The sequence below is a fragment of the Corythoichthys intestinalis genome, chromosome 3 (genome assembly GCF_030265065.1).
Source record: "Corythoichthys intestinalis isolate RoL2023-P3 chromosome 3, ASM3026506v1, whole genome shotgun sequence".
In the NCBI taxonomy this organism is placed as follows: Eukaryota; Metazoa; Chordata; class Actinopteri; order Syngnathiformes; family Syngnathidae; genus Corythoichthys; species Corythoichthys intestinalis.
In genome coordinates, this window is record NC_080397.1 from 13,176,889 (window position 1) to 13,203,767 (window position 26,879).

Sequence of the window (26,879 nt, forward strand, 5' to 3'; positions counted from 1 at the left end):
GGAAGACTCCATGGTCAAGTGAAAGATTCCACTTGAAAAATTGAGCTTTTATTTTCATTCATATATTTTTTTTCATTGACATTTACGCTGTAGAAATCTGTTTTCGCTTTGGCATTAAAATGTTTTTTTACAATAAATTTTTTTGTGTTAAAAATGCCAAATTGTTTTGACCATGATGGATTTATGAATGCAATAAAAGGGGGGAAAAAACAAGGGGTGAATATTTATGATAGGAACTGTAGCTCTAGCTGTCATCCTCACAGTATTTGGGGAAGGTCAGCTTGTTAGGGTCAACGCGCACCATACATATGTCTGCAACACTATGAATCCTCCCACTCACCTTCATTCTAATGAAAACATTGTTGAGGTCCAAATTAGTGCTAAGTGGTTTGGCAAATTTTGCTTGGCTGGAACATTTTTTGCAATATTCACACTGCTGATAAATTGGATTGAGAGAGCAGAAAATTATTGACCTCATATTTGCTATCTTATTCAAACAATGTTCAAATACGTGTGACCTAGTTTTGTTATGTTGTTCATTTCATGTCTGTCTTCTCAATGATCTAGCTGGTCATCGGATGGGCAGTATTGCCGGGTTGTGAAAGAGAGTGCCAACTATGTGGAGTGCGCCTGTTCCCACTTGTCTATCTACACAGCATATGCGGAGTTTGCCCCAATTGCATCATATAACCAGGGCTTCTATGCCTCTGGGTTCATCTGCATCTCAGGTACAATACAGAAATAGCATCAATGGGGGCACTGAATGGTCATAATTCAGTGAAAAAGTTGATATTCATTTTTCATTTTCAGCCTTCGCTTTGGCCATTATAGCACACATCCTGTGTTCCCGTTTCCCTATGTTTGCTGCCAAATTGCTCGTTCATATGATGGTGAGCTGCCTGGGAACGCAGGTAACACAAATTTTGTTCTACCTTTCTTTTGTTCTTTTGCTGTTGTTTTTCAATGACTTCCTGTTAATTTTATGGGTCACTTCCTGTTCAGTACCTCAAAATCAACAGAAAGCATATAGTGCCCATAAATGCCCCCAAATCAGCAGGGAGTGACAAAAGAGCAGTTCATTAACCCAAAATCAACAAGAAGTGACCCATAAATGCCCCAACATCAACAGGAAGGGACAATGTTGATTTTGAGTTACTGAACAGGTTGTACCCTGTGAATTAATAGGCAGTCACTCAAATTCAACATGACCCGTAAATGCCCTGAAATGAAGAGAAAGTGACCTGTAAATTTCCCGAAAATCGGAAAGATTGACCAATGAGTTTAATTTTGGCGCATTTCAGGTCATTTGCTATTGATTTTCAGTTACTTCCTGTTGATTTTGGGGAATTTATGGGTCACTTACTGCTGATTTGGGGGGCATTTATTAGTCACTTCCTGTTCAATAACCCATAATCAACAGGAGGTGACCCATAAATGCCACAAAACGAGCAGGAAGTGACTGTAAATCAACAACAAACGACCTGAAATATACCAAAATTAAACTCATTGGTCAGTCTTTCCGGTTTTCGGGAAATTAACAGGTCACTTTCTGTTCATTTACTGTTCAGTAACCCAAATTCAACAGGATTTGACCGATAAATGCCCCCAAATCAGCAGGAAGTGACAAAAGGTGCAGTTCAGTTACCCAAAATCCACAGGTAACTTGAGTGTTGATTTTGGGTTACGGGACAGGTAGTATCCCTGGAATAAATAGGCAGTGACTCAGAGAAGTTACCTGTAAATACCCTAAAATGAACAGAAAGTGACCTGTAAATTTCACAAAAATCGGAAGGATTGGTTTCGAATGAACGAATGCCCCTCCTAGTCCTAATGGTTTGGGCGTCTAGTGCCATCAATAGCAGCCACTGAGTTAACGTAGACACTATTCTATTGAAAGATTTTGGTAGTAATTTGGTTCTTTTTTTGTGTGTGTGTGGGTGTGCGTGTGGGTGACACCTTTTTAAAACTATATATCGATTCTTGGCAGTAGCATATCGATAACCTTTTGGGCTACAAAGCATCACAATACATCACTATCTCGACATTTTGTCACACCCCTAGTAGTCAGTGCGTGACGAGTTGGCGGGACAGTTTAAGATGCTCACATTTGATTGGCTAAAAAAGTACTGGCATTTAAAAATGCCTGACAACAGCGATTTTGCGTACTTCAGGTAAATATTGTCTTTTATTAACAGTTTTTGCCACTTTTATACATCGGAAAAATGAATTCATGTGTCTGGGATGCTCATGATCCAGATGTTGTCCATCCCTTTTATATTCTCCTGTTGCACACCATCCATCTGCTTAGCCTCCATACACTATCTTTTTTTTTCAGCGTTGTAAATATTGATGAATATACAAAAGGAAAGACAATAACACGTTTACGTGGTTTGCGGGCTCCGGTGTCCTGACAACGCAACCATGCCCCCCGCACCCTTCCCCATTAAAAAGCTGTCAAATGAGCAGTGAGCAAGATATGCGGGCTCTGGTTTGTCTCTATGTAGCGCGTACGTGTGACAAGTGCGGGACTGGTAAATTTCCACAGGTAGCCCCTCTCTTTGGTTGACAAACATAAGTCTTGAGTCGTTGGGGGCTACGCACCTTGGGCTCAACCCGTTTATGGCCCGGAAAGAGCCCCTGGATCTAAATGGGTTTGGAATGGAAAATTCCGTCCTGCTTTCTTTCTATGTCAATGTATGTTCAGGCCTCCTACTTGGAAGTGAGCATTTGGCTATTGTCCATAAACATGGTGTTTTTGAAGTGTGGACTCTGAAGCCATAGGCGTAATTGATCAGTATTTAGCTGATTATTTGCCCATATTACATTATTTGGGGCTTTTTAGAGCAGAATATGCTGAATTCATTTTGATGTTATTGTCTACGTTAACCCTTTTAGTCTTTTAACTCATTTTCTCTCATTCATGGCACTAGACATCCAATCTATTTTGATTGGGAGAGGTTTGCAGCGAATGATCACTGCAAACCCTCCCAGTCAGTTTGAGTTGGACATCTAGCGCCGTCAATGGCATTGAAAGATGAGCATGCACAGCCAGTCCTAGCAATTTAAATTGATTAGACATCTATCGTTAAATGTAAAGTACAGTATATCAAATACAGGTATATAGCATTTTTTACAGATTGTACCAAACATTGTTGTTTTCGTCAACCATGAGGATAACAAAAATATTTCGTCGACGAACCATTTTTTTAATGACTAGGACGAGCTAAAAGCCTGTCTTGGGAGACTAAAACATTATGAGACAAAGTTTTTGTCTGACGAGATGAGAACGAGATGTAAATGTGCCATAGTTCCCATCATATGTTCACAATGTGGGAAATTTTCTTATCGTATGTGTAGTTAGCCTGCATCATTGCAGTGTTTGGTCGTGTCACTCATGCGATGTACTTCGTCCCACTGCCCCACACACATACTCACCGGTGCCCTCCCCAGGTTCCAGACTTCCTTGTTTTGAAACATGTGGTATTATTTATTTTCTTATCTTGGCTAGAGAGAATATGCCATGTTGCTTTAGCCTTTAAAGGTCTGTGCTGAGTGATCATCACTACACTAAATGTAAACTGTAGCGTTAGCATAGCGTTCTCATTAGCATTAGCGTTAGTGTTCAGCGAGGCGAGTGTTGTCTTAAACTCTTGGACAACAGTTCGTGGCGTCCAGGTGGGTTTAATTAATAAAAAATAATGTACTGTTTTTATGCTCACTGTGTACAGTGCCTTGCAAAAGTATTCGGCCCCCTTGAACCTTGCAACCTTTCGCCACATTTCAGGCTTCAAACATAAAGATATAAAATTTTAATTTTTTTGTCAAGAATCAACAACAAGTGGGACACAATCGTGAAGTGGAACAAAATTTATTGGACAATTTAAACTTTTTTAACAAATAAAAAACTGAAAAGTGGGGCGTGCAATATTATTCGGCCCCCTTGCGTTAATACTTTGTTTTGCTCCAATTACAGCTGCAAGTCGCTTGGGGTATGTTTCTATCAGTTTTGCACATCCAGAGACTGACATTCTTGCCCATTCTTCCTTGCAAAACAGCTCGAGCTCACTGAGGTTGGATGGAGAATGTTTGTGAACAGCAGTCTTCAGCTCTTTCCACAGATTCTCGATTGGATTCAGGTCTGGACTTTGACTTGGCCATTCTAACACCTGGATACGTTTATTTTTTAACCATTCCATTGTAGATTTGGCTTTATGTTTTGATCATTGTCCTGTTGGAAGATAAATCTCCGTCCCATTCTCAGGTCTTGTGCAGATACCAACAGGTTTTCTTCCAGAATGTTCCTGTATTTGGCTGCATCCATCTTCCCGTCAATTTTAACCATCTTCCCTGTCCCTGCTGAAGAAAAGCAGGCCCAAACCATGATGCTGCCAGCACCATGTTTGACAGTGGGGATGGTGTGTTCAGGGTGATGAGCTGTGTTGCTTTTACGCCAAACATATCGTTCTGCATTGTGGCCAAAAAGTTCAATTTTGGTTTCATCTGACCAAAGCACCTTCTTCCACATGTTTGGTGTGTCTCCCAGGTGGCTTGTGGCAAACTTTAAATGAGACTTTTTATGGATATCTTTAAGAAATGGCTTTCTTCTTGCCACTCTTCCATAAAGGCCAGATTTGTGCAGTGTACGACTGATTGTTGTCCTATAGACAGACTCTCCCACCTCAGCTGTAGATCTATGCAGTTCATCCAGAGTGATCATGGGTCTCTTGGCTGCATCTCTGATCAGTTTTCTCCTTGTTTGAGAAGAAAGTTTGGAAGGACGGCCGGGTCTTGGTAGATTTGCAGTGGTCTGATGCTCCTTCCATTTCAATATGATGGCTTGCACAGTGCTCCTTGAGATGTTTAAAGCTTGGGAAATCTTTTTGTATCCAAATCCGGCTTTAAACTTCTCCACAACAGTATCTCGGACCTGCCTGGTGTGTTCCTTGGTTTTCATAATGCTCTCTGCACTTTAAACAGAACCCTGAGACTATCACAGAGCAGGTGCATTTATACGGAGACTTGATTACACACAGGTGGATTCCATTTATCATCATCGGTCATTTAGGACAACATTGGATCATTCAGAGATCCTCACTGAACTTCTGGAGTGAGTTTGCTGCACTGAAAGTAAAGGGGCCGAATAATATTGCACGCCCCACTTTTCAGTTTTTAATTTGTTAAAAAAGTTTAAATTATCCAATAAATGTTGTTCCACTTCACGATTGTGTCCCACTTGTTGTTGATTCTTGACAAAAAAAATTAAATTTCATATCTTTATGTTTGAAGCCTGAAATGTGGCGAAAGGTTGCAAGATTCAAGGGGGCCGAATACTTTTGCAAGGCACTGTATTATCATCACGAAGATGGTGATGTCCTTTTAGACGCTGCATTTATAGCTTACCTGTCAATTGCCACGTTTACATGGAGCCAAATATTCCAATTACAATCGGAATATTTGTTCAAACCGAATAAATGTGTTCCATATAAACACCTCATTCAGAATGAACAGGCCCAAACTGAATGGAATTTCATTCCGTTTCACAGGGGTGGAATATTCCTTTTACCAAACCGATTAGAAGTAAAATTATATCATATAAACAGGGAAGCGGAATGGTGTCTGGTTGCGTTCTTTCTGCACATGCTCCGTACTGACGTGGTGACGTCACTTGCAACATGGCTTCCAAGCACACGCACAGCGCACCCACACAACTTTTTAAATGAACGGCGTGTCATTCTGAAGTTTTGTTTCCACTCGAAAAGTTAAAACAGCAGCTGATCTGACAATCGATTTCCATGTTTTGCAACGTGACGCTTTGTTTTGATTAATCTGCGCATGTCAGACGGCAGTTGTCAAACGTCCTTTCGGAATAAAGGCAGTCACATGTAAACGATGGATCGGAATAGATGAAGTGAGATGTAAACAGCTGATGTGAAATTTCCATTCGGAATGATTTGAATCGGTATGAATAAAAGTCAGCATGTAAACGTGGCTAGTGTTCAATAGAAATTGTTAGAAACCTTTTTTTTTGGACTAAAACTTTTAAGGACCAAAGCATTTTGAGTAATTGTCAACAAAAACTAGAAGAAACTTAAATCATTTTGAAATGACTAAATTATTACTAAGACTAATAAGTATTTTCCTCCAAAAGAGAAAGAAGTAAATTAAAAGGACTGCCAAGCACAACACTGGTACATAAAAAAATGGACGCTGGCTTTGGGGGGGCTTAGTCGAGGCCCACACTTACCATGCACCGTTCGCCACTGATTACAGTTACTTATCTGATCATCTGAGAGGAGAGAAGTTTGTTTCCTGTTCAGTTGTGCTGCCATCATTGTCCTACCGGTCATGATTGTCTGAACAGACTTGACAGGGTTCAGGTGTGGTGTGCGGTCACTGCCTTGCTCAGTGGGTTAGAGATGCATGTTTATTGTGCGCTTATCCTTACGAGGATCGCAGGGGTTCCAGAGCCTATCCCAGCTAACAATAGGCAGTACACCCTGAATTGGTCGCCAATCAATCGCAGGGCACAAGGAAACAGACAACATTTCATGCACACTCATACCCAAGGACGGTTTAAGTGTCAACCAGTCTATCATGCATGTTTTTGGCATGTGAGTGGAAACTGGAGTACCTGGAGAAAACCCACGCAGGTATAGGAAGAACATGCAAACTCCACACAGGAAGCCTGGGCTTGAACCTGTGATCTCAGAACTGTTAGGCGGACATGCTAATTACTCTCCTACCGTGCCATCCTTTTTTTTTTTTTTTTTTTTTTTAGTTAGTTAGTGGGGGGATTATAAATGGGTAAGTCATCTTCACAAGTGTAAAGTTGTGTCGTATGAAGCTTAAATTTGAATTTTCTAAGGTAAGCACATTGGTCCACTCCTGTGTTAACTGCTGTATTGAAAACTTAAAATGTATTTAAAAAATGATAATCAATGTTGTATTAATTGTTTTTTTTTTAAAAATGCGATTAATATAAATATAAATTAATAATATAAAAGTTAAATATGGACCGCTTGTGATTAATCGCGATGAAAATTTTGGATCACTTACAGCACTACTATGCTTTCTATTTAATGGAGACCTAGCGTTCACAAACTGAACATAGACATCACATTTGGGTTTATGTCGGCCACACTATGTACCGTATGTTAGTATTGTGGACTATATGACTCAAAATGTGATGTCCATGTATGCTGACGCCAAGTCTTTGAGATTTTTTTTTTTTTTTTATGATCGACCAAAAATTCTTATGCCTCACAATGCTGTATTGAAAAGTTGTTCACAGTTCACACCATTGATTTGCACTGCTGAGGATAGAACAGCAACCACTTCTGATGTCATGGGCTCTCCATCTGCTGGCTGAAAGGAGAAATTATTATTATTATTTTTTTTTTTTAACACAATCTGTATCACTGTTTATGACCTAATCTTGTGAGAAAGATCAAAAATATGCACGAGTGAGAGAGAACAATGTCTGCAGATTATGACAACAATAGCCTGTATCATCTAAAATGTTCTGATCCCTTCCTAAAAATAAGGATAAAGTCTTCCATTTCATTAGAACAAACTGAAATGGGTACTTAACAGGTATTATGGCAGACTATCTCAACTATAGTAGAGTAAAATTGAATCATGGACAATATTGAAATCCAAAATAAACTCAATTTAAAGTCCAAACCAGGGAACTAAATAGATTATCAGAAATGTTTATGCAATTAAGTGAAGGCTTCTTGAACTTGGTCGACCACTTTGGCTCTGTACTCAGCAAGACAACTGAAAATTGCCTGAGCGGAATGGAAATTTACCCAACGCATGTGTGAGGTGTCTCTGAGTAGGTGTGTGCGTGTGTGTATGTGTATGAGAAAAAAAAAAAAGCGAGAGGGTAAAAGAGATTTTTTTACTTTGCGTTTACAAATGTTTGAGGGGAAATGCTGACAACAAATAGCCTGCCGCTAGTATTTGATTACATATATGTATGCGTAAGAATACAATAGATACACTATAAATGTTAAATTGTTGCAGTTTAATATTGTTTTCAGGAAAATGAAAGATTGAGAAGAAGAGTGTTCACTGAATGTGACGGTGTATACAGTTGTGGTCAAAAGTTTACATACACTTGTGAAGAACATAATGTCATGGCTCTCTTGAGTTTCCAGTTATTTCTACAACTCTGATTTTTCTCCGATAGAGTGATTGGAACAGATACTTCTTTGTCACAAAAAACATTCATGAAGTTTGGTTCTTTTATGACTTTATTATGGGTGAACAGAAAAAAGTTATCAAATCTGCTGGCTCAAAAATATACATACAGCAGCGCTAATATTTGGTAACATGTCCCTTGGCCATTTTCACTTCAATTAGGCGCTTTTGGTAGCCATCCACAAGCTTCTGGTTGAATCTTTGACCACTCCTCTTGACAGAATTGGTGCAGTTCAGTTAAATTTGATGGCTTTCTGACATGGACTTGTTTCTTCAGCATTGTCCACAAGTTCTCAATGGGGTTTAAGTCAGGACTTTGGGAAGGCCATTCGAAAACCTTAATTCTAGCCTGATTTAGCCATTCCATTACCAATTTTGATGTGTGTTTGGGGTCATTGTCCTGTTGGAACACCCAACTGCGCCCAAGACCCAATCTTCGGGCTGATGATGTTAGGCTATCTTGAAAAATTTGAAGGTAATCCTCCTTCTTCATTATCCCATTTACTCTCTGTAAAGCACCAGTTCCATTGGCAGCAAAACAGCCCCACAATATAATACTACCACTACCGTGCTTGACGGTAGGCATGGTGTACTTGGGGTTAAAGGCCTCACCTTTTCTCCTCCAAACATATTGCTGGGCATTGTGGTCAAACAGCTCGATTTTTGTTTCGTCTGACCACAGAACTTTCCTCCAGAAGGTCTTATCTTCGTCCATGTGATCAGCAGCAAACTTGGAGCAAGGGCTTCCTTCTTGCACGGCAGCCTCTCAGTCCATGGAGATGCAAAACACGCTTGACTGTGGACACTGACACCTGTGTTCCAGCAGCTTCTAATTCTTGGCAGATCTGCTTTTTGGTGATTCTCGGTTGAATCTTCACCCTCCTGACCAATTTTCTCCCAGCAGCAGGTGGTAGCTTGTGTTTTCTTCCTGATCGTGGCAGTGACAAAACAGTGCCATGCACTTTATACTTACAAACAATTGTTTGCACTGTTGCTCTTGGGACCTGCAGCTGCTTTGAAATGGCTCCAAGTGACTTTCCTGACTTGTTCAAGTCAATGATTGTTCAAGTCAATAATCACTCACAAGAAATTGCTAATTCATGTTGCTGTATGTATATTTTTGTCCCAGCAGATTTGATCACTTTTTCTGTTAACCCATAATAAAGTCATAAAAGAACCAAACTTCATGAATGTTTTTTGTGACAAAGAAGTATCTGTTCCAATCACTCTATCGGAGAAAAATCAGAGTTGTAGAAATAACTGGAAACTCAAGAGAGCCATGACATTATGTTCTTCACAAGTGTATGTAAACTTTTGACCACAACTGTATATTGGTGAACTGACATCGATAAAATGCTATAGAACTGCATTCAAGTCACCATTTTAATTAGTTTTGTTTATATACTGCATATACTTCCACGTTCCATTGCATAACACAGTGACACCTCGACATACAAATTTAATTCGTCCCAGGACATGGTTTGCATGTCGGAATGGTCAAATGTCAAAAGGGATTTCCCCATAAGAATACAGTATAATTCGATTCATTTGTTCCAAAGCCCTAAAACCTACGGTAAATCCTTAATAAGTACTGCAGGTACAATTAAAATAGCAATTACACATAGCAAAACAAATAAATTAGATATAAATTGGAAATAAAAAGGCATTTTTATTGTCACCTTAACTTATTGAGACTGGCAAACGGAGGTTGGAGGGGACGGTGGGTGTGAAGGTAGAACAAGATAGGGAGACACATGTAAAACAAATAATGAATAAATAAGACATTTTAAAAAGCGTTTTATTGTCACCCTAACTTACGGGTGAACACAAGTGAGAGGAGACAGTGGGTGTGTAGGCAGAGGAGGATATGATGAGCCGTATTGTCTAACCCATGGGTGTCCAAACCCGTCCTCAAGGGCAGCTGTGGGTCCTGGTTTTTGTTCCTATCAGTTGAGCACAGACAGTTTAACCAATGAAGTTTATGCTAAAACAAGCAGCACCTGACTGCAATCAACTGATTACCCTTGTGAGACACCAGATTGGTGAAAGGTTGTCCTCATGATGGGTTTGAACAAAAACCCGCACCCACTGCGGCCCTATGTGGAATAGTTTGGTAACCAGTTCAATCACGATTCAATCATGATTTAATTTTTCATTTCAATGGTAAGCATCACCTTCTTCCATTTGTCACCACTACTATCACTAGAGGCGTGCAAAATTTCCTATTCTTAGATTATTTGCGATTCGGCCGTGGAAGATTCGAGAACGATTCACAAACATCCAAATTCCTATTATTGAATTATACCAGGTAAAGCGGAAATAAAACGCAGTCAGCGCGGTCTTCGGGACGCAGTGAGGAACGGACCGAGAGTAAATATCAAGTGTAGCTAATGCCGCTAGGTAAAAAAAACAATAATACCTGACTGCGGCCGTCAGCTGCTACAAACGGCGCCCAGTTGCTAGTTGCTACAAACATACGGCAACATACGGCTATGGTAGATATCACGTATATCTAGACTAGATGTGAAATGACAGACTTTCCCGCGCTAGTAAACAGGCGCCATCTTAAAGCAGTAGACTTCTCTAGAAGGCTCTGTTGTAGAGAACCTAATTACTTTTTATCTAAAATACCTCTAAATCGGCAAAATCTTGACTTGAATCTATCTCTAAGTGATGAAACCGTTTTAAAACTTTCACATGTCGAAAGTAGACATGAGGGAAGTTATGGAATAACGGGCGCAATTTTAACACCTTTAACAGTTGATTCACAACATTAAATTAATTGAATGTAGTTTAAAGCTGCTGATAAAGAATGGGGACTTGAGTATTTTATTTACTGTTTTTAACCGGTAACTTGATACTAAAATAGTAATTTGGTTTATTTAGCCTGAGAGGATTTTTGAACAATTTTGGAAGAAATATACAAAACATAAAAAAAAAAAAATTAGAAAAAAAATGGGGGGAGAGGGGCATCAATAATCGATTTATAATCGAATCGGAGTCTTTGAATCGTAATCATAATCGAATCGTTAGGTGCCCAAAGATTCCCACATCTAACTATAACTATCTGTTGAGACAGACAACAACTCAAATTTTGCATTGTATGTGGAAAGAATCGTATGCCGATGCATTTATATGTCGAGTTACCACTGTATTAAATAGGTTATAACAAGGCGACACTGAAATGTTAGCCTGTCATGTTTTGCATTGCTTGTTAGCATTAAGCATCACACTTTTCCTCTTTTGCGATGCAATACTTTTGAAGTATCACAAGTGGTGGGTCCTAAAAATAACAATTCCATGCCTTCTGTCACCATAATCAAGATTTTTAATCCAGTCTAGTGACATCCGGGATCTGGTAGACCAACCAGAACACACACGTTGTGTTCGCGCTAGCATCAATCCCTACTGCGTGCATTGCTTGTCCAAACTTTACACTCAAAACATTCACTGGCTTTACTCCATCACCCTTCGACCCTTTAGTTCGAAAGCACACTCATGTTCATTTTCAGTAAATGTTTCTCCACAAGTTTTTGCTGGATTAGCGTTAAATCCAAAGAAAACACAATTGAAAGTACAGTGCCTTGTGCTAACAAAACTCCCACCCTCACGTACGTATCATTCTGACTCGGTAAAGTGTTTCCCCTCCTCTCTATGCCCATGTTGTCCTTTAACTGAGTGCATGTTTAGGTAACTCTTGTTCTGGTGAAAGGATTTCCTGTTAGCTCCGGGACCAGCTCCAGCATTCAGGGCTTTGCTTCTCAGCCCATAAACACATCGGCGGCAACCTCTCCTCCATGAACAATAATCTCCCACTGGCCTCCCTTCCCGTATTTCAATTGCGTGAACAAGCTGTGGGATTCCCAAAAGTGTCTGTGTAATACAGGCTCGAGTCAAGTTTTGGGAGTGGAGGGTGGGGGGTGTTGGGAAGAAAAATCAACACAATGTAAATTGGTCTTTTTCCTGAGGAAGTTTACCCGTTCCCATCATGACCGATCAATCATCGAATCAAAATACAAAGTTGTTGCTGTGTTTGACGTCAGTGAATGTCCTATCCTATTTTTGTCGGTTTGCCCTTTAGCAAAAAAAACATTGACTTTTCTTCCCGCTCATGTGTGAGAGGGAGAGACAGAGAGAGGCTAATGCAAGTTGTGTAATTGGCTCTGAAGGTTGGAAACAACTGTGTGAGTGTCTTTGTATGAGAACTGCAGTTTGGGCTTGTTTTCGGCTGGGCAGGAGTCTGGCCTTTCATGCTGATTAAAATCATGTTGTTTCATATAATGTTCTTGTCATTGCTTTTTGTCGGTAAATCAAACCTAATGTCCTTGTGCTGGACCCTATTTATCTTTCTTGTATTAGGAGCGTTTACCCTTTTATGCAAGATTCATTTGGGGCTGATCTTTCGATCGCTTCCAGCCCCTCCCAGTTGAAATAGATTGGACGCCTATTGACGTCTCTAGGTAGTTTAAATATCAAGTTCCCTCTTTTACTAACTACCACAACTGCAACATTGTGACCTGGGTTGGCATTGAATGAGTTAAGCTAATGTTAACTTTTCAATAAATATTAACTACTTTATAATGACCACTGTCTGTGAAAAGGTGAATATCATCAGGCACCAAAATGCGAACTCTCGTTTTCGCAGTCGATATTCACATTCTGTCTGACTCATTTGTTTGACCAGTTACGATCTTCCATAATCTAATTACGGACAGTCCAGCGCCCCACTTCATGTTTTATTGGCATCACCAGGGGCCTCATCAAGGATCCCTGTGGAACTCTGTGTAAACAAATATGACTTAGTTCCAATGTGACCCAACTCAGATGACCCATTGTTTATCCTTTATATTAAGCCATCCAAAAGTGGTGCAGCTTGAAGTTCAAAACAAAATGTTCTGGAAGTAATGCATCAAAACAAAGACGTGGAGTACAAATGATCATTTGTAAAGCCGCGTGAAACATGAAGTGTGGAAGTTTGAATTGAAATTGGAACAAATGGAAAGTCCAGACCCGTGCTGCCCATAAGGTGAAAAATGGATGGATGGATGTGTTGGATGGATGGATGGATGGATGGATGGATGGATGGATGGATGTTTTAAGCCTGTCCTGTTGTTTGACACGGAGAATGGTCTAAATGTCCGAATGGTGTGAACAGTTTTAATGTTTCACATTGAGAGTATGACATACTCCCATTGTGATCATTCAACATACCTCAATTATTATGACAAAGCAGCGAACAGGAAGGGGTGATGGGGGAACGGAAGAAAAGAAATTCAAGAAAATAAAGAAAAGAACCACAGACAACAAAAAGAAATACATTGAACGCCTACACCAACCATGAATATGTTGGTGCTATCGTCAGCTAGATGTATTTCCGGTTGACACCATGTGGAGGGCCTGTTGACCAGGTAAAGAAGGGGAGGGAGGTGGGGGAGTCTTTAAGCTAAGTGATTGGGAGGGGTGGAGTGTACACAAATCAGCTCTGTGATCTAGAAACCAGTAATTGTGTGAATCCTTTGTAAGTGGTTGCCCGTCGGCAACCGACCCTACGCAGCCCCATCGCCAATCCCGGCACTGGGATCCCCCACCCGAGCGCATTTAGTTTTATTGAATTGGGTGGATACACTGCCCTCTAGTGGCAACAGTGAATATGACATAACTCATTACACATGGCTGAATCCAGCTGCTCCCTGTTAAGACCAACATAAGCTAAGTTTTTGTTTGAGCTAATGTTTTTTTTAATGCATTTGTAATTCAGTTTATAGGTGTAATTAGGGTTTAAAAAAAAAAAAATTAAGAGCATCGTTAAAAAAAAAAAAAGCATATTATAGCATTTAAGCTAGCGGACTTTTGCTATTTAAGTTAGCCAATTGTTCTTTTGTTGTACTTAGATCCTCATTTATTTTTATACTGTTTGAGGTTCAGCTCAGGTATTTTAATTTTTATGTTCCTTATCCGATTACCTGATTATTCGAACTAACTAGTTCATCGATTAATCGACTACTATAATAATTGATAGCTGCAGCCCTAATTGCATGCAAACACTCATTTAATGATACATTTTATTAGGGGTTAAAGTGGGCCAGAGCCCAGTTCCGCACCCGGTAGCCGAGCTCCACCTCCTTAGTCAAATAAACAAATAATTCAATTCAACTGGCAGTAGCAGTCTGGACTGTATATAAAGGTTGCGCAGCATACTAAATATAATTTTCGCATGCACAGTCTGCATGGCTCTCTCATATGTAAGCGCCGACATGCTCGGCGAATCAGAACGCATTATCAACCTCTGCTGGCCCTGCTTTCTTTAACGCAGTATCCACCGATTCAGTCAAACCACCAGTGTTTGTTTGAATCGTCTATGCCAGGGGTCAGCTACCTGTGGCTCTTTAGCGCTGCCCTTGTGGCTCCCTGGAGCTTTTTCAAAAATGTTTGAAAATAGAAAAAGATTGGAGGGGTATATTTTTAGTTTTAATATGGGTTCTGTAGGAGGACAAACATGACACAAACATCCTTCTAATGCATTGTTATTGTTATGAAGTTAAACTTGAACCGGCATCATACAACAGAGTAATCACCTGGTGCGTCATTCTCTATAAGATGCACTGTAGGGAAAAAATAACCATTTACTGTATTTTCCGCACAATAAGGCACATCGGAGTATAAGGCACACCCTCGATGAATTACCTATTTTAAAACCGTTTTCATGGATAGAGTGCACTGTTTTGTAAGGCGCAGTAGTAGTAGTAGTAGTGGTTGGCGTTGCGTCATGCATCCACAAGATGGAGCGGAGCTAAATGGAATGTCATGTCATGATTAACCAATATTGATCCATATACAGTATAAGGCACACCGGGTTATAAGGCGCACTGTCGGCTTTTAAAAAAAATTAAAGGCTTTCAGGTACACCTTAAATTGTGGAAAATACAGTAATTGTGAAGGCTCATTATGTATTGGTAGCCAACTTAGTCATTTTAGGCTAATATACTGTAGCTAATATCGATACATACAGCATGTCTTATTTATAAGGCTTTCAATTTTTTGTGGCTCGGGACATATTTTTATTTTATTTGCTCCAATAAGGCTCTTTCAACATTTTCGCCAACCCCTGGTGTATGCTTTAAATGTTACCACGGGAGTCTAAGACGGCGATTAAACCAAAGGAAGTGAATAACGGTTAATTATAGTTTGATAAAGAAGTTCTGTTATATTCAACAATTAATCAGGCAAATAAGAATTAGGCTCCAGCACCTCCGCGACCCTCGTGAGGAAAAGCGGCATGGAAAATGAATGAATGAAAATGGCTAGCTGCTTTACATTATGTTCCTTGTGTAAAAGCAAAACGTTCATGGTTATCCCAGTTAGTTTAAAAATAGAGGTGGTGGCTGTGACTGGTGGGATTGTTATGGATGTTATGAATATTTATATGACTGCTGGATAACCTAATCTCAGTGTTAATATCTGATTATTTCGTAGTCCAAGATGGAGGAACATGAAGAAAAAAAGCAAAAATGAAGTCTCGTTTCACTCACCTGTGTGTCTTTGTCCAAGTCGCTGTGTTACGCTGTTAATTTGCTGTCTCTTTGTGTTAGCCACATGTCTTTTTCCTGTTAATCTTGCCTGTATTTCTCTTTTGAAAGTACATGTACAGTATATAATTTTCCCTACTGTGCCACAACATCGAATTTTAGGGCTCCCCCTTCTGTCAAATCCCACCTTAAACACTGCATTTTATTGTCCATTTTGCAATTGGCAATGCCCTTTCTGAAATTCCATTTTTGCCAAATGTCTGTTGAACAAGCAGCTGTTGACCTGAAATTCACTTCCATGAACTTTCCTCTATTTCCAGAAAAAGCACAATATAAACAGTAACAGGAGGCCACGGCAACCTCTCACCTTTAGCCAGGTTCCACTGTTCGCTAGTACTTCGACTGGTAGCTGCTACATACAGTGCCTTGCAAAAGTATTCGGCCCCCTTGAACCTTGCAACCTTTCGCCACATTTCAGGCTTCAAACATAAAGATATAAAATTTACATTTTTTGTCAAGAATCAACAACAAGTGGGACACAATCGTGAAGTGGAACAAAATTTATTGGATAATTGAAACTTTTTTAACAAATAAAAAACTGAAAAGTGGGGCGTGCAATATTATTCGGCCCCCTTGCGTTAATACTTTGTAGCGCCACCTTTTGCTCCAATTACAGCTGCAAGTCGCTTGGGGTATGTTTCTATCAGTTTTGCACATCGAGAGACTGACATTCTTGCCCATTCTTCCTTGCAAAACAGCTCGAGCTCAGTGAGGTTGGATGGAGAGTGTTTGTGAACAGCAGTCTTCAGCTCTTTCCACAGATTCTCGATTGGATTCAGGTCTGGACTTTGACTTGGCCATTCTAACACCTGGATACGTTTATTTTTGAACCATTCCATTGTAGATTTGGCTTTATGTTTTGGATCATTGTCCTGTTGGAAGATAAATCTCCGTCCCAGTCTCAGGTCTTGTGCAGATACCAACAGGTTTTCTTCCAGAATGTTCCTGTATTTGGCTGCATCCATCTTCCCGTCAATTTTAACCATCTTCCCTGTCCCTGCTGAAGAAAAGCAGGCCCAAACCATCATGCTGCCACCACCAAGTTTGACAGTGGGGATGGTGTGTTCAGGGTGATGAGCTGTGTTGCTTTTACGCCAAACATATCGTTTTGCATTGTGGCCAAAAGGTTCAATTTTGGTTTCATCTGAAGAGAGCACCTTCTTCCACATGTGTGGTGTGTCTCCCAGGTGGCTTGTGGCAAACTTTAAACGAGACTTTTTATGGACATCTTTGAGAAATGGCTTTCTTCTTGCCATTCTTCCATAAAGGCCAGATTTGTGCAGTGTACGACTGATTGTTGTCCTATGGACAGACTCTCCCACCTCAGCTGTAGATCTCTGCAGTTCATCCAGAGTGATCATGGGCCTCTTCGCTGCATCTCTGATCAGTTTTCTCCTTGTTTGAGGAGAAAGTTTGGAAGGACGGCCGGGTCTTGGTAGATTTGCAGTGGTCTGATGCTCCTTCCATTTCAATATGATGGCTTGCACAGTGCTCCTTGAGATGTTTAAAGCTTGGGAAATCTTTTTGTATCCAAATCCGGCTTTAAACTTCTCCACAACAGTATCTGGGACCTGCTTGGTGTGTTCGTTGGTTTTCATAATGCTCTCTGCACTTTAAACAGAACCCTGAGACTATCACAGAGCAGGTGCATTTATACAGAGACTTGATTACACACAGGTGGATTCTATTTATCATCATCGGTCATTTAGGACAACATTGGATCATTCAGAGATCCTCACTGAACTTCTGGAGTGAGTTTGCTGCACTGATAGTAAAGGGGCTGAATAATATTGCACGTCCCACTTTTCAGTTTTTTATTTGTTAAAAAAGTTTAAATTATCCAATAAATGTTGTTCCACTTCACGATTGTGTCCCACTTGTTGTTGATTCTTGACAAAAAAAATTAAATTTCATATCTTTATGTTTGAAGCCTGAAATGTGGCGAAAGGTTGCAAAATTCAAGGGGGCCGAATACTTTTGCAAGGCACTGTAACTGAGCACAGTGACTATGTACAGGGGTGTCGAGATCCTTGAGTTATTGACACCCTTTGCATGGCGTATTTTATCATGCAGGACATGATTCTGTGATAACTTTTGCATAGCTGCAGTTCATCATAAGATGCAATCAAAAGATAATTCATTGTTAATAAGTTCAAGGCCAAACATTTGTATTAGCATTCAACAATTCCAATTGCGCCATTCCCAGCATTTCTTTGTATAAGTGCAACGTGCAGTGCTAGATACCTTTTACCTGATTCCAATTTGTCGAAGAACAAACAGGACCGCTGGCGCACCGGATGATAAACTAAGCAGCGACCCGCAGGACTCTTTAGTAACATTCTATTTTTGGAGTTTGACCGCTTGTCTCGGCTGCACTGTGCATGTCAAGTGAACTTTGGAGGACTTTTGTTTATCCTGAAAGCGTTGGTGCTCCAGATGGATCCATGCAGCAATTGCCTGACAAAATGAGAGAACACAAAATAGGGGCTATAATGGCTGCAGCTCTCCTAATTGCCTGAAATGAGTCGCCTCACTTCCTGCGGGGATCATATCTTCAACAGAGGAAGGATATAGCCACTGGTTTAATCAGCTATAATCGCATCTATTATTAGGTCTTTTGTTTTCTGAGTTACAAGATGATTACAAAGATAATGTGAACATGTTGTACACACACACAAATACACGCTTTTTAATAGATCAAATACATTTGTCAATTCACTTGCCCACAAAACATTTAAGTGGAGAACCGTTGGAGACAAATGCATGCACAGATGGTGCTAAGCGTTAGTGCCATAATTTCCCAGCCCAGCAATAAACAAACAGATCAGAGTAGATTTAAGCTTTTGCAACATAAACGTCAACCTGTAGGGGTCAGTCAAGCTCCATATATTAGTTCGCGTTCAAACTGCTAATGAAAGAAGTCTGACATACCTTGTTGCTACTCTGGTACATCCAAAAGGTGTGTTTGTTGAACAGTTACAGTAAATGGCAATTACATCAATGGCACAGCAAAAGTTTTCAAAACTGTCACTCTAACTATATACATGAATCAAATATGCTGAAGCTGTTGACAAAACTATTACGTGATATCCGCTGCTAATACAACTTGCTAAACTTGTTGTTCTTTGGCTAGCGCCATGATGGAACGGCAAAGTTTTTTTTAGTAGGTGAATAGCACTTATTTTCTTGATGAAATTAATGAAAAGAAGAACAATATGTGTGTTTTTAAGTTTAGCTTAAACTTAAGTTTAGTTAAAAAAAAAAAAAAAAAAAAAACTAAAAATGGTCTTTTATTTTATTTTATTTTTTCTTTCTTTTTTTTTTTTTTTTTTTCAATTATTAGCATTCTTTTTCAAACTTTTCTTTTTTTGGGATTAGCCAGACTGAACATGGCTTATATTCTTTTTTAATGAGTTTAAAACCCAAAACCAGTTGAAAACATTTTGAGGTGGCCTGAACACTCTGTGCACATTTAAACAATGCATTCTGAAAGACTTGGAACACTTCTACAAAATATGTCTGGGTGTGCATTTAGTTAGACGTGCATAGAAGTGCATATTTGTTTTTGCATTAAAAACCTTTAAGAAGTCTTATTTTATCTGCCTTTTAGAACAAAACTCTTGATCAGATCAGACCACAAAGCATAATGTTCTGCTCTTTTGTCTCCGTCCATGACTGTATAGATGTAATTTTGTGAACTGCAGTGTACACTCATATCATATAGTCCCCTTAAGTGCATAGTAAGTGTTTTTTTGTAGACCAAGAGATCATATAAGGCTTCCCAGTGGGGTCCCCAAACACAAAATTTGAGGTTCCGTGAAAGTAACCCTTTTATTTAAATTCAGATGTAAATTTCAGATGTAATTTTCCAATAGAAGATGCTATTTAAGTGTGAATATGACTCAAGTGGGGTAAAAATGCCCTTCATATGGCTGTGACAGTGTGGCATTTCAGTTTTTGCCTGAGTCATGAGAAAATAGTTCACTGTTAATCTCATGAACCCTGTGTTTACCTTAAGCGGGGGAAATATTTATCCAAACCATGAACTAGGAACAAGTTCAAAATGAACTCCAACTGCTCAGCTTGCTCTTTAAACATCTCATCAGCCCAGAAACATAAAAAACACAACAGAAGCGTGTGCATGCCCTCTACTGGCGAACTCGGAACCTAGAGGCAACAATAATTCCGGGATTAAATCATGTAATTAATCCCTTCGGAGACAAAAAATAGTAGACATCCCTAGAATATACTTACCAAATTTTATTCTGATCCATTCTCGAATATCGGAGGGGGAGCAATTTTAGTTTGTGTCCTCACCAGGACGAAGAACAACAAAGTGAGAACAAGTGAGACCTCCTTCCTGGTGGTTTAAAAATAAGAGTCAAACAAATTCAGTCCATTGAGACCTCACCCATTGTCATTTATATTAAACTGGTTGCACACTGTGCTTTGTAGTTGATTCATTGATTGCCATTGACTACGATACACATACAATTCACTTAAGCTAGGAGGACTGGGTGTGAATGCTCATTTTTCAGTGTCATCGACGGCACTGGGAGGGCACAGACCTTCCATTCAAAATGGATTGGATGTCTAGCCAGTTAGTTATTAAGTTTATTTAGCCAAAAATAAACTACTCCGGCCTGCATGAGATCTAATTGCCATATTTGCCCGCAAACCAAAATGACTTTGACAAAGCGCTATAAGCGCCTTGAAAGGTGGAAAACCGCTATACAAGTATAACACCATAACATAACCATAACCCCTGTCTTAGACCACTGATGTGACATTTCTCAACTGAAAATATGTCATAGGTTTTGAGATGTCACAATGAATCGACTATTAGACGAGAAATCAATGATCAAATTAAGTATTTTGATAGTCAACGAAGGCATTTTGACCACACAGTGGCCCAAATCCCGTTTTAAACTTTTTGATAGCTATTATTCTTTTTTTTTTTTTTAATTTATACTAGTCCTTCTAAAAAAATTAGCATATTGTGATGAAGTTCGTTATTTTCTGTAATGTACTGATAAACATTAGACTTTTATTGTTTTTTTTAAGATTCATTACACACAACTCAAGTAGTTCAAGCCTTTTATTGTTTTAATATGGATGATTTCAGCCAAAAAGTCAAGAAAAACCAAAAATGCCTATCTCAAAAGATTAGCATATCATGAAAAGGTACTTTAAAGAAGCTACTAACCTAATCGTCTGAATCAACGAATTAACTCCCTGCGAAAACCCCTGCGAAAGATTCCTGAGGCTTTTAAAAACTTCCAGCCTGGTTCATTACTCAAACTGGAATCATTGGCAAGAATGACGACCTGACTGCTGTCCAGAAGGCCATCATTGACACCCTCAAGCAAGAGGCTAAGACACAGAAAGAAATTTCTGAGCGAATAGGCTGTTCCCAGAGTGCTGTATCAAGGCACCTCAGTGGGAAGGAAAAGGTGTGGCAGGAAACGCTGCACAACCAGAAGAGGTGACCGCACTCTGAGAAAGATTGTGGAGAAGGGCCGATTCCAGACCTTAGGGGACCTGTAGAAACAGTGGACTAAGTCTGGAGTAGAAACATCCAGAGCCACAGTGCACAGGCGTGTGTTGGAAATGGCCTACAGGTGCCGAATTCCCCAGGTCAAGCCACTTTTGAACCTGAAACAGCAGCAGAAGCACCTGACATGGGCTACAGAGAAGCAGCACTGGACTGTTGCTCAGTGGTCCAAAGTTCTTTTTTCAGATGAAAGCAAATTTTGCATGTCATTTGGAAATCAAGGTGCCAGAGTTTGGAGGAAGACTGGGGAATGCCAAAATGCCGGAAGTCCAGTGTCAAGTACCCACAGTCAGTGATGGTCTGGGGTGTCATGTCAGCTGCTGGTGCTGGTCTACTGTGTTTTATCAAGGGCAGGGCCAATGCAGCTAGCTCTCATCACTTCATTTTACTTCACTTCATGCTTTCATCTGCTGAAGAGCTTTATGGAGATGAAGATTTCATTTTTCAGCACGACCTGGCATCTGCTCACAGTGCCAAAACCGCTGGTAAATGGTTTACGGAATTTGGCATTACTGTGCTCAATTGGTCTGCCAACTCTCCTGACCTGAACCCCATAGAGAATCTGTGGGATATTGTGAAGAGGAAGTTGAGAGACACCAGATCCAACACTGTGGATGAGCTTAAGGCCGCTATCGAAGCATCCTGGTACTCCATAACACCTCAGCAGTGCCACAGGCTGATTGCCTCCATTCCAGGTCGCATTGAAGCTGACATTTCTGCAAAAGGATTCCCGACCAAGTCTTGAATCATCAATATTAAAACAATAAAAGGCTTGAACTACTTCATTTGTGTGTAATGAGTCTAAAATATATGAAAGTCTAATGTTTATCAGTACATTACAGAAAATAATGAACTTTATCACAATATGCTAATTTTTTTAAGAAGGACTAGTATTTTATTGAAATATAAAAAGGTAAAATTTTCGTAATGTATTTATTTAATTTGTTTAAAAAATTAATTAAATAAGATGGTTTTAATTTTTGATTTTTTTTTTTTTAATTACTTATTTTATTTAAGGTGGGAGGGCAGGCAGCGATCATTCTCTTCCAGTCTCGACTAGTAAATCGATTGGACATCTAGCACTGTCAATGGCAGGCAGCCAATAAGTTAACAAGTAAGGATGTTTAAAGAATGGTGGTCAACTTATTTTTACACCTGTATGGCAATAACGATTATACACTGAATTCACTGAACATTTACAGTGTTTTGAGAATTTGAACCTATTGGAAGCAGTCCAACTTCATGGGAGGATTGTGACTTCAATCCGTGTCTGCTTACACCATAAACTTGTTTACATGCTGAAGTGCTATAGCTGCCTCAACATGCTGACAGCCTTTACGCTGAAGATCCAAAACCTATGTAGGCTCAAGTTTGCCTTTATTCTTGGAGTCTCCTTCCCAGAATACGCTGCTGTTACCTCCCGGTTTTGATTTTCGCTGTTTCGCACGGAGACGCAGAATATTGTGTTTCTGTACATCTCTCATGCTATTGTACATGCCATGTTGTGGTTGTTTGGGTGGAAAACACACCAAAGGGGGGGAAGAGGGTGTTTATTTGCCAACAGCTGGCTCAGCAAGTAAACTTGGGCCTGAGGTTCTACACCAAACACCCGTGACCTTTACTTCTATCGTGTGGCCTCAGTGAACTGGAATTGCAACTCGGAAAACAAACAGCTTATCTTGTTGTGACTATCCAGCGAGGCTTGAAATATGCAACAGCGTGCAACAAGCCACTGATATTTGAGATCTAACACTTGGTGCCATGGGGTTTGGGGTTTGCAATGAACTCTAGTTGGTGTCACCTTTTTATTTTAACAACCTTACCTATTTCCCCACCATCATCACACATACAATTACACTGGCCTACTAACCTAGCTATCAGCCAGCCCCATGTGACCTCCCTCACGCAACTGCCTGTCCAGTGCGATTTAGCACATAAACGACACGTCCGCCCCGACTGACAAACTGCAGAACGTGAGCAGACTGATGATGCTTGCAGGAATGGAGGGGAAAATGGCACGGCAACGCAAACTGTACTAGTGGAATAAATAATGCTGCAGGAGTTTTAACAGCATTAAATTTATTTATGAATGAATGAATAAATGATTTTTTGTTTTAGTGCCATAGACGGCGGTAGATGTCCAATCCATTTAGACTGGAAATGCTTGCAGCCCCTTCCAGTCCAAATAGATTGGGCGTGTATGGCCATCATTGGCAGTTAATACATTTAAATCATATATAGGGCAAGTAAGTGTAGATATATCACACATATATAGAACCAGTGTTGGAACAAATGTAAACACAGCCCGGGTGTGATGAGCATAAACGCGATCCCAGTAGTGGACTGTCCAACTTTCGTAGCCCCCTCAATAAGATGGTCCGGTGTGTGTGTAAAGGGGTCAAGCGGAACTTTTTTTTTGCAGGCACATCCAAACGGCTGGCAGCAGTGTTGTTTTTTTGCCAACCCTTTTAATTTTCGTCTTATTCCTTGGGATGATAATACTTCATACTACTTCTTAGTATTATTTTAGTTATCTCAAAATGTGTTTGTCTTCATCTTGTCTCTGCTGATGTAAACTTGAGACTAATTTCTATGGAACCCCAAAAAGGTCAAAATGAAATAAATAAAAACATTTCGAAATAAATACCCTTTGATAAATAACAGACAAATTGTGTAATACGGCCCTTAAATTGTAAAGTAAGGTAATATTATTTTGAAAGACATTTTACAAGATAAAAAGCGTTTTCCACAAAGTATTTTTTTCCACAATAGCCTTTTTACTTCATAATGTTTTTTTTTTTTTTTTTTTTAGCACAACAAGATTTTAGAAGCGGCTCGGACAATGAATGTATGAATGAAAAAAGCGTTTTTCACATCGCCATGTTTTTCATAATGCCTTTTTCCACAATGGCCTTTTTATTTCATAATATCGTTTTTCAGCACACGCTTCATGAATGCTTCAAATGCATAAGGCGGAGTCATTTAAGTGATTGACTGGATGGATCGTGGAACCTGACTAGTTGCGCTAGCATTTGGTAGCATCTGTAAAAAAAAAAAATGGCTTTGTGAAAAAGCTTTTTATCTTGTAAAATGTCATTGTGCTGAAAAACGACATTATGAAATTGGCTATTGCAGAAAAGGCATTATGAAATTTAAAAAAAAAAAAAACTTAAATAATACTTTTATCTTATACTACATAATTTGTCTGTTATTTGTCCTAGGGTTAGATTTCAAAATGTTGTATGTAATTATTTAATTTTGACCCTTTTGGGGTTCCATAAATATTATCTAATTTTAGTTGACATTTACTAAAAATTTTTTCATCTGTAAAATTGAAAAATTATACTCCACAAATAAAGGTTTTGAACTATTTCGAATCGAGACGAGCGCATATTGTAGCATATACAAGGACAACGCCAACTTGGTGATAATACACACTCATCAGGGAAACAGTACACTATTTTTAATTAATTAAACCCACCTGGACCCAACAAACTGTTGTCCAAGAGTTTAAGAGGATGCTCACCCATCTAAATGCTAATGTTAATGCTTATGCGAACGCTGTGCTAATGCTTCAGGTTACATTTAGTGTGTGATGATCACTCAGCAAAGACTTTTAAAGGCTAAAGCAACATTACATATTATCTCAGGCCAAGATAAGAGAACATATTTTACCGTGTGTGCAAGCTTGGAGACAGGAGAGGACACACTGGTGAGCCAGGGTGTGGGGGCACAACACATCACGAGTGACACAACCAGACACTGCTATGATGCAGGCTAACTACACATAAAATGTCACACATTGTGAAGATGTGACAGAAACTAATGCGCTTTTTCGTCTTGTTCTCATCTCGTCAGAAGAAAACTGGCATTAGTCTTGTTATGTTTTCGTCTCCCAAAACACGTTTTTAGCTTGTTATCGTCTTGTCGTCGTCATGAAAAAATTGTTTATTAAAAAAAAAAAAATGTGTTAGAGTCATCGTTGACGAAAACAACACTGGCTGGCAGAGATGTTTTAAGACTATATTACAGCTCTGCGCATCATCTAAACCTTTCTATTTGACCCTCGTCTCATTTTTTTCCTTTTTAACTTTACGCCGCAAACTGGGCCTCCTTAGAGACCTGGGCCTAAGTGAGGTGCAGTCGCACCCCTAGCATGCATGCAGCAGCACTTTCGCCTCTGTATAGAACTAGATACAAAATGCTCGCTGTGAGCCTATCGGGACAACCGTTATCACTTGTCGGCCATTTAGTGTCAGTACCATTTGAAAGTCATAACATAGTCAATGGCGCGTGTACTTGGAAATAGCTGTAAATTGTTCAATTTCCAAGCGATTTTCAAATGGCTTGGTTTTTCATAAAGGTCAGCGATGCAATAAATTAATTGCATACTTTATATTTATATATATCCACCCTGAGTCAAAGCCACATTAAAACGGTTTGTGAAAAATCAAACCGTTTGAAAATGAGTTAAATTAAGTTAAGCGTATTTTTGTGGAGAAAATACATCACCGTACAGCAGGGGTGGGCAAACTATTCCACAAAGGGCCACAGTGGGTGCGGGTTTCCGTTCCAACCCATTAAGAGGAAACGTTTTCACCAATCCGGTGTCTTGCAAGCTCAATCAGTTGATCACAGTCAGGTGCTTCTTGTTACAGCAGAAACCTCATTGGTTAAACTGTTTGTGATGGATCAGTTGGAACAAAGACCAGGACCCACTACGGCCCTTGAGGACCGGTTTGCCCACCCCTGCCGTACAGTGACTGCTGTAGAGACCGCTAGACAAGTGCAGTACTTTAAAATGACCACTGTTTATTAATGCTGTCAACTGACCTTTCACATCTACTGTATGTCATACCTATGCTAGTAACTTTCTTATAATTTCAAAAACTTAACTTTAATATTATTAATTAGTAATCAATGCAATTATGTGTGAATGCTTTCATGCTCGTGGGTTACCACACACATAAGTCACTCCCTGTTGATTTTGAGGCATTTATAGCTATCTTTCTGTTGATATCGGGTCCCTTCCTTGTTGATTTTGGGACGATTGAACGATTGCTGTCGGCCCTCGCAGTCCAAATGGTTTGGAAGTCTACCGGCGTCAGCTGAAACCACTGAGTTAATTTATGAAATAACATTTGAAATTTAGTTCTGTTTCCTTAGTTTGGGTGTTGTAAGTGGTAGTATGTCCAAAGTTACTGTGTGGTAAATGTAAAAACAGTTGTTTTGTGTAATTTTAGCGCAACTTCCCCCATTTATTTATTAGTTTGTTAAATTTCTTTTACTTATAAAAAACATTAAAAAACAATTTATTTAGTATTTTACATTTTTTAATTATAAGCAAAAGGCATAAAAGCAGTAAATATTCAAAATTTGTAATGACTTGTACTTTTTATTTATTTTTGTATTTAAAAAAAAAACAACACAAAAAAAAGGAATAATATCCGTTAATGAAATGACAGAAATTAGTCCATTTATTACGTAATATTAACACTATTAGAACAGAAGAAAAGTTGTTGACGCGTTTCCTT

At 39.4% G+C, this 26,879-nt stretch overlaps 1 protein-coding gene across 4 annotated transcripts in view; it reads left to right on the forward strand.

Annotated features, from left to right (window-relative positions):
• adgrv1 (adhesion G protein-coupled receptor V1) overlaps window positions 1-26,879 on the forward strand; it is a 220,791-nt gene that overhangs the window by 129,551 nt on the left and 64,361 nt on the right. For all 4 annotated transcript variants that reach the window (XM_057831097.1, XM_057831094.1, XM_057831095.1 and 1 more), the window contains 2 exons: window positions 568-728; window positions 811-911. In XM_057831097.1, the coding sequence (XP_057687080.1) occupies window positions 568-728; window positions 811-911 (262 nt within the window). The remainder of the gene's footprint in view (window positions 1-567; window positions 729-810; window positions 912-26,879) is intronic.